This window comes from Leptinotarsa decemlineata, unplaced genomic scaffold, assembly GCF_025532065.1.
Source record: "Leptinotarsa decemlineata unplaced genomic scaffold, Ldec_3_MD MMD2_tig00026336_RagTag_RagTag, whole genome shotgun sequence".
Taxonomy (NCBI): Eukaryota; Metazoa; Arthropoda; class Insecta; order Coleoptera; family Chrysomelidae; genus Leptinotarsa; species Leptinotarsa decemlineata.
Genome location: NW_027412692.1, coordinates 10,940,936 through 10,949,827, shown reverse-complemented (window position 1 = coordinate 10,949,827; position 8,892 = coordinate 10,940,936). Strand labels below are relative to the sequence as shown.

Below are 8,892 nucleotides of genomic sequence, written 5' to 3'. Positions count from 1 at the left end.
GCTTGAACCACTGGTCGATTGAGTGAGTCCCACCATTGCATTAACAGTATAGGTGCACGGTCGGGAGCGGAGCGACGACGGCGCGGAAGCGACAAGAACAAACTAGTGTGATTAGGTCGCTCGCGATTACAGTAGGAAAATGATAATGATGGGACAGTAAAAATATTCATCTTAGCTCGTAATAAAGGGTAGAAAATTGGCCAAAATTACTTCTTCCTTCATTTATTGAACGAACACCATTTCTAAGTAATAATAAATCCGTTCTCATTAGTAGAATAGTTCTTTTCGACGTAAACTTGTGTTACTATGATGTTACATGTTGCTCACAACACTACTCCACCACGACTGACCGACCAAAGTTTCGTGCCCATGCGATATACTTCTCCTCGTCGGCACGAAAATCGCTCGACCGTTGCGATTTTCGTGCCCATAAACTAAGGCTTGTCTTTTAAGGATAGCGCTCAAAAAAGCATTACTGGATTCAGCTATTCCCAGAGAACGAGCCTGAATAAGTAAGATGTCAAAATCTCTCCCTAGGAAAGCCTAAGGGCCAAGTTTATGTGTGATATCCGAAGATCGAGTTATCTCTCAATCATTCAGATGGTGTTTTCGTAGGGATAGATAGGTTTACTCAGGCTTGTCTTTCAAGGACATTTGATCGGCAATGCATTTGTGGTTCAGCCTAATACTGCTGATGATACCTATCGCCTAGTTTATCTTTGAAATTGAAGATTTGTGTATTTACATGACCTTTATGAAAGTCCAGATTGTAAGTTTTACTTGTAAATGGTATTGTAAATATACCTATACCCTTCCATATATCAAGTTGTGTTGTGTAAGCTTTCTATTTCAATTCCACAATGAATATTTGTCGTGCAAAACAAACCGAATAAAAAAGCGGCTTTCTTGTAATTCAATTTTCATATAATCAAAAGTAGTAGTTTTTGGTGGATTTTTTTTTATTTTCAAATATGTTTTGTGAACCACTGTTCCACATATCGATTGAATAAATAAGAACCAATCACGCACGCTAACCCAGCCGGCTACCGTAGTGTTATTATGGATTTTCGTCAAGTATCAGCCGATTTCATCACATCAAAAGATAAATGAAACGAAATGCTCATTAAACCTTTTTAATAACACTAAGCAAGTTTGGTTGGTTTCACAAATACTCTCTTCCTTTTCAGTTTCTTTCCATGAACCTCCAACCTCGCCAAATTTGACTGAACTTCTGTGAATATCTCAGTTTGTTCCTCTGCAGGAATGGTTCTCCTAGAAAAAAGAAAACAATTCAACACAAATTTTAGATTTGCATGGTGATAATTACATATATTCTTTCATTAGATCATATTTCTCCCATGGTTTTTCCAGCTCTTTAGCTCGATCGTAGAATTTTTGAGGTAATCCTAAATCTTGCACACCCTGCAGATTTTTTCGTTCCCATCTCTCCAACCAAGGTTTCGGTTTGAGTTTAACTTTTATTGGGTTGACAGGTACAGGACTCCCTGAAAATATAAAATCCATACAAATTTGAATTTTTCTATGTCCTTGTATATTTTCACCTTCAGGAAGAATTTCCAACTCCATGTTTGGGTCGAATGTGCTGTATTCTGGAAGAGCATCTCTCAGATACAATAGTTCATCATCTAAACGTTTTTCTAACCTCAATACTTCTATTTTATGAATGGTTGGGTCATACATATAATACATAACTTCAACGCCCTGAAATGCAAAAGTTATTATTGCTGTTAAGGTGAAAAATACCCTGGCACAACCAAAGTTTTGCCAGTTTTCCAAACATCATAACTTTCAACTTAGGATTTCGATTGCAATGACTTTTTTTACATATACATTGTGATTGTGGCCTCTTAGAAATGGAAGCTCACTTATGAAACGTACTGATTGGATCACATGAAAGTGTTTTTTTTTGTTTTCTGCCTTCATTTTTGGCCTATAGTAAAAGTATAGGAAAATAAATACTCGACTCCAGCATTGAATCGCAATTCAAATTTTCCTCATAACTTCACTAACATGGTTTATTGAAAACTCCTATGTTAAAAGTGAAGAAAGCTTATTTGGCACTTGGTGTAGTATTTTCTATAACTGGCAAAGATGTACAGATAAGGTTTTGAATACAGATAGATGGAAAATACCTGGTGATCAATAACATTCCTCAAGGTAAAATGAGCTCTGAGACCGCTTGCACCTCTTTGTATGCATATTCCTACAAAGCGCTGGTTCTTACCAGGAGTATGCCGATCTGCGGATTCGACGGCCATTATTGACCCTGAAAAGTTGAATAATGTATCATTTTGGAAATTATATTGAAGTTGACCTCCATCCACATACCAACATAAAACTCTGGTATTTGGATTTGATGCCTACGAGCAATCATATCACTTCTTTCCAATTTTTCTCGTAGTGCATTTCTATATTTGATTTCCGGATCTGGTAGGAACTCTGGATATATATGACGATATTCTAAAATTTCTTGTTGTAGTTTATTGGAATTGTTTCTATTCGTTTGGAAACCATTAGAGTTTACATTGTTCACAACAGCAGAGAACTCTCGGAGCCCTAAATTTAATTGAAAGTTCTGTTTTATAATAATTGAAAGGATTTCTAACTAACCTTTATGAGCCTTGAGTACTTTCGAGGGTACCTTTAAATTACAATTTCTAAAAAATATCGAGTACATGATGAACTAACTGATTCAACTTTTTCGGTTTTTTAATTTTGACTTTCATAAAACAAATTAGGTTATTAGGACTTTTTGTAGAATTCGAGTGGACCATTGCCACCAGGTGGCAGGGCAAAACTCAAGGAGAACTGAGAAAATATTTTAACGTGATATGTTTTCGTAGCTCCATATATCAAATAAATATTCAAATTATCTAAGAACAATTCGAACAAGTATGCCCACTGACGATATGTGAAAATAAATATTCATTCTTTTGTGTCGTGGTATATATTGATCGAGAGAGAATTTTCTACTCTATACATTGACGCTGTTCATTTTTTTCAAATTTTTTGCCTCTTTTCAGCTTATTACTGTCATTGAACGATTTTTGGGCGAGTTTCGTCTACGAATTTGATTTTTACAAAAACGCTACCAATAGAGCCCAAAAAATCAACCAGGCACTTGGCACTGAAAATATTGAATTTATTGGAGCCTCTGGAGACACCTTATATTTTATTCTATGAAAGAGAGGACATTGGCAAATCAAGATCTGCAGATGATGTGGTGCTGCAGTTTTCTGTAAAAAAATATATAAAAAGAAGAAAAGTGGAGAAAAGATATTAACGTAGGTATTCAAAAAACACTTTTGGAACTCTTCCGATGTTTTACACCGGAAGAGGTCCAAATGAACTAAATGACTACACCATTGTAACTGGTGTATATGGTATCTAGGCATTTCAACTAGTACACATGATTCACTGTTTGTTGATAAAGTCCACAAGTCAGTGGTGACACTGTTTAGACTTCTGAGGGATGTCGTTCGTAGGGTTGAGACAGCTGGTTAACGGAAAACAGATTTGAAACAGGTTTAAACATTAAGATTTTTTAACGGCCAGCAGCCCTTTCAAAATTTTCATATTTTTTTAATATCGCCCTTGAGTTATTTTCGGCAGTAAATCAAAACTCGCTACACGTAATTCTCCCAATATTTGATAATAATAATAATGATCTTTTCACGAAATTAAAATGTAATCTTTCAGCGGGATTACGAAAAGTCTTGAACGACACACGGCCCATACGCAAATAACGGATTCGGTTGTTATAATCCTCGAATTTCAAACTACCACTTAGGTAGTTTGTGATTTTGATGCTATGCCAGTGTCATCAGCCATCACAGAAGAATGTTAAAAGAACGAATCAGTCAGTACTGTACTCCTGTCGGAACAGATTCATTTTTTAGAACTACCGCGCATACATAATTTTCCCGTCACGAGTGGATTTGTCAGCGTTTGCCATCTCATATACTGCTCAACAAGTGAATGAAAGATATAAACTGCTCGACAGTAAAACACATTTCATAGTAGTTCGGTAGGGACAAACACTGCTTAATCCTCATATAAACATATGGTACAATTTAAAAAGAATGTTTTTAACTGAAGATGTTCCTGGAACAAAACTGGTGTTTTGTAGTAATGTAGAATATTATTTTTATTCAAATTATTTCACGTTTTTCCTCGCTCCTTGTCTGTTTGGTTCAAATTTTACAATACATCTGAAAATAAGTTATCGGAGAGCTGAAGGGACTTGCAACTCCAAATATAGCTCGGAACTGGATAATATGCAATATTTGATATTTTTATATACTGTATAAATAATATAAAACGTATAAAATCGAACGAAGTTCGAAAAGCGTGTCGGAGAGTTGCTAACGAATGAAAAGAATTGATCTGCTTGTCTAACCCAGTCTGTCCTTTTGAGATGCAACAACATTGAAACATACATGTACGCGGGTGATTATTCTCAACTTAATAAAGAATTATTCTTATTGCTTCTTTACAAGTACCACTGCAAAAGTGTTCTCCTTGAAGAACATTGAACAAATATATGCCAGACATGTCTGTAGGTGGTCACCCTGCCCGTATCGAAATAAAATTAATCTGTCCTAAAAATATACCCTTTTAATTTAAACAAGATCCTTATGCCTGAGATTTAATCAAATACAGCTTGTCAAATGCTGGAAGAGCTTTATGAATTCCATTATGGTCCCGCCCACTAAATCTGCTTTCATTAGAAGACAACGAGAGTGAGAGAGAAGAGAGAGAAGAGAGAGAGAGAGAAAGATTTCTCAAGTCTCTTCCTAGATTTTACAAGCTGTAAGCGAATGAATGTTATTTACGTACTGTCATGAATGACATGGGTGGATTCGACCCATTCCGTGACAAAAAGTTGTAATTATGAACGAATTGAGTGTTTTTTTATTATAATCCGTATTTGCTTCTGAACAGCCGAACATACGGCAGCTACAGCAGACCGAAATCGGTACGCCGCAGGGAGGAATACTGGGACCTCTTCTTTTCCTTCTTTATGTTAATGACTTGCCCCGTTTCATTGAACATGGTAAGCCATTCATGTATGCCGACGATCTTAGACAAGGAAAGATATATGGACTCGTAACAACCAACAGCATGCTGAGGCAAATCTGCACCAAACGCTAAACGCCAGTGGCGTATCTATGAGAAGGGTTCAAGACATAATCCTTCCATAATCTATATATCAAAGCAGTATGGACTGAATTATTTTATCGCCTTATCATATGGAGTCTTGAGTAAAAGTAATAAATAAATAAAAGACTTCCGGTGTATTGTTATAGGTATTTCACCTATAAACGATGAGATTGGAACCTTTGGTGTAAAAGTTGAAACTACTTCTAGATATTAATTACCCTAACACCAAAACTGATATATTTGCACTTGACGCGCGTTGCGCTAACTAGCATCTTCAGAAGAAAATTAATACTGTTAGCGAAACGTGCGTCAAGTGAAAACATCAGTTTTGGTGTTAGGGTCTAGAAAAAGTGTTTGTATTTCACTTGACACATTAATTGAATTTTAAGACTTATATTTATTGCACTTTCAGATTAATTCACACTTAATACCAATTATTATGAATAACCTGAGGTATATTGAAGTTTCAACTTTGAATATTTCTATAAAAAAAATTGTAACTTCATAAAGCATTATAAATTAATTCAAAATATTAACAATCAAACTCGTAATAAGTAAACATATTTATTATATTGTTATATACATACATACATCCAAAATTGTACAATATAGCCCTACTGCCCTTTAAATAAAATCATTTTAGTGAAATAGTTTCAAATAGCATCTTTTGCTTCACTCTGCTTTTTCATTATGAAGTGTATCCTTATATTCAAATATTTTTCAATAATTGATTTTATTAAAAAGTAGACATGATTGACTTCATTGTCTAAGATGTGGTTATTCAGACATTGAAACATATCAACCGAAAGACATTGTCTCAATATAGTATTGGTTAATTTTTTAACATTATTTCCTTTTGGCAAATCTTCGTGGTTGTGTCTTATAAGTTTTTCACTAATCTGGCAAATTTTAACATCAGATGAGGGATATATTAATCCGCCTTCAGTTTTTTGGGAAATAAGGGAATTAAGAAAATTCGCTTTGTTACCTATTAAGCCAGTAACACATGATTCACATTTCATTTTCATCGACAAATGTTTAGTAACAAAACCAGCTATATAGGTTACAATTTCTTCTGAGCAATGAGATAAAACATTGATGTTCATGATATAACTATGTTCAGAAAAAATTGTTTCTAGTGATTGAGCTTCTTTTTCGGTTTCTAATAAATTGTCTTCCGTTATAATTGGTATTGAACTATTTATTTGCTCTTCAGGAGTTTTATTGGTTGTACTTGAAACCGATAGAATAGAAATTTGTTCTAAAGGTATACAATTACCTATGCCCCCACTTCTCACTTCCGTTCTTATAAGGAGACGTTTATATGCAGCCATAAATTGACGGGCGGTTGGATTATTGTTCCAACCCCCTCTAGAACGAATTGAAGAAAAAAAGAGTTCTATATGGTCTTGACTCATTTTATAGAGAGGAAAATAAATCAAAAGTTCTTTATGCCATACTATGTCATCAAACAGATCCACTGCACTTTTGAGATCTAAAATAAAGCCAGTTTTTCTAGGTGAATTTATTATTTTTTCATTATTGGGAAATTTCAAAGCACAAATATATTCATTGAATTTCGCAACAAAAGCCAAAACTTCAACGATTTTGCTTGGGCACAAAGCTTTTTTACAGCAAGATGCTTGCACAGTTCTCGAGTTTAAAATATCAAAAGCGGTGTTGATATATTTAATAAAACGTACTGTGCCTTCACAATCTTCAAAATCTTTTAATTTTGCGGGGTGTATCTCTTTGCAGTTGAGCACTTGTTGATGGATAAGGTTCTGGTGTTTGGGGTCTAATTCGTTTCCTGTTTTTCTGGAAAATAAAAATTTGTTTAGTACACAACTCTCTTTATGGTAAGGTACTCTTAAATACTTTCAATCTGCTGAACAAAAAATGCATATTTTTTAATCTCTATTTAGCTGAAAGACATTGTCGACTGGCCTCTAAATAGAGAGTATCAATAAGGTTTGAAATATTAAGGTTATCAAATTGTTTTTGCAGTATACCTGTATTGACTGAAGACTTGTAGGTCGTTCTGGGAAAATAGTGGGTACAGCTTCATTCAACAATTTCGTTTTTTCCTCAGTTCTATAAAAATAACAGGTTTCAAAATGTTTTAAGCAAATACGATCGTTTTTTGATGGGGACCAGTTTGAAATCTTCATATTAGCTACCCAAATGGCCCGTCTATCTTCATTTCTAGGAAATCTGAAAAATGAAATAGTATTTAATAATAATCTATAAAATTTTCTTGTAATATGAGTAATGTATTGCACAGATCATTTTCAATGAAATAGAAAAGAAATATTTAATTTGTCTAGGGTCCACAATGTAGTCATTCATTTTTTTCAATCAAAAATGTATTTTCAAGATATTCCAAATTTTCACTCGATCTGACCCTGCTATAAATGCACGCCTATGCAAAAAAATGGAACTTTCAAGGTGAATCTGAAGTCTATCATAAAATTATGAATGAAAATTCACAAAGTAAGCACTGAAATCTTCTTTAACCGTAGATTATCCACCACTGAGTTACATACTTGAAAATCTAGACATTTGCATACATAGTTTTCACATAATATCCATGTTTGGCCTACTGTTCCTAAATGTACTGATGTTTTCTCACCTGTGAAGTGATATACCGGTTTCCTTTTTCTCGCTATTACTACTACAACAGTAAGATGAGCACTTCACCATGTTTATACAGTACTCACCCACAAAATAGTTCAAAATACACTCAATAATTGCACAAAATCGAACAAGCACCAAGATCAATGTTTAGCACCAACAATATGGCGGCCACTCGGAAATCGGTCACAAACTCGATTCGTACGCAGAGGTTGGCGTTATGTATCCCCTCTTTTACCTAATCTAAGCCGACGATACAAGCATCATAGTGATAGCTGAAAACGTATCCCTCCTGAAAGAAAAATTAACTCATGTAATTAACAACTTCACAGCATGGTGCCAAAAAATCATCTCATTAACAATATGTCTAAAGCAGTTTGCGTTGAATTCATTAGCAAGATGGGTAGGTCTAATGATTTGAATCTAAATATAGATTCGGTTTCCTTGACAACCTCACCTTTTACAAAATTTTTAGGAACACAACTAGACAGCAAACTTGACTTCAAAAAACATATCGAATTCCTCTGCAAAAAACTCGGTAAAACGTTTTTTGCATTTGCCACTCTGAAAAATAACTTCAATAAAAAGTATTTGCTACACTTATATTATTCTCTCGTATATTCAACTCTGTGTATGAAGATAACGGTTTGGGGACAATCAGTGGAAGTAGAAAGAGTTTTTGTTATCCAAAAAAGATTTGTTAGATTAATCTTCGATTTAAAATACAACGAATCATGTAGAGAAGTCTTCTTTAAAAATAAAATTCTGACGGTATTTGGTATCTATCTTTATAAATTACTGTCTTACGTCCACTCAAATTTGACATCGTTTACGATTACTCCACTAGACAAAACCATGAAATTCATCTTAGGAAATGTAATCTTACGGAATACAAAAAATCGCCAAGATATGCCGGAGCAATGGCTTTCAACCACCTTCCAGGAAAAATTAAAGATATTCCTGATCACAAAAAGTTTAAAAACAATTAATAATATTTTTATTGGAAAATAATTTTTATTCACTTAGTGAATTTTTAAATCATAAAGAAGAGTGAGTTATGTTTTTCTTTTTATA

At 34.2% G+C, this 8,892-nt stretch overlaps 2 protein-coding genes across 4 annotated transcripts; both read right to left on the bottom strand.

Moving 5' to 3' along the window:
* Positions 1-1,119: 1,119 nt before the first annotated feature.
* On the bottom strand, positions 1,120-2,792 carry mRpL19 (mitochondrial ribosomal protein L19). Of its 2 annotated transcripts, XM_023169271.2 has the most exons (6): positions 2,632-2,792; positions 2,350-2,577; positions 2,154-2,287; positions 1,563-1,722; positions 1,328-1,505; positions 1,120-1,272 (listed from the first exon to the last, which is right to left on the bottom strand). In XM_023169271.2, exons 1-6 carry the CDS (start codon positions 2,696-2,698, stop codon positions 1,143-1,145), a joined length of 897 nt encoding a protein of 298 aa, XP_023025039.2. In that variant the 5' UTR covers positions 2,699-2,792; the 3' UTR covers positions 1,120-1,142. The 2 variants fall into 2 exon arrangements, with proteins under 2 accessions (XP_023025039.2, XP_074039451.1); XM_074183350.1 differs by having other exon boundaries at positions 1,328-1,722.
* A 2,305-nt stretch (positions 2,793-5,097) lies between these two features.
* LOC141485782 (THAP domain-containing protein 2-like) lies at positions 5,098-8,065 on the bottom strand. Of its 2 annotated transcripts, none has more exons than XR_012467449.1 (3): positions 7,905-8,065; positions 7,197-7,398; positions 5,098-7,002 (listed from the first exon to the last, which is right to left on the bottom strand). XR_012467449.1 is itself a non-coding variant. In XM_074183266.1 (3 exons), the coding sequence occupies exons 1-3, from the start codon at positions 7,885-7,887 to the stop codon at positions 6,904-6,906; spliced, it is 372 nt and encodes a 123-aa protein (XP_074039367.1). In that variant the 5' UTR covers positions 7,888-8,065; the 3' UTR covers positions 5,098-6,903. The 2 variants fall into 2 exon arrangements, 1 of the variants encoding a protein (XP_074039367.1); XM_074183266.1 differs by having other exon boundaries at positions 7,817-8,065.
* Between the last annotated feature and the right edge of the window lie 827 nt (positions 8,066-8,892).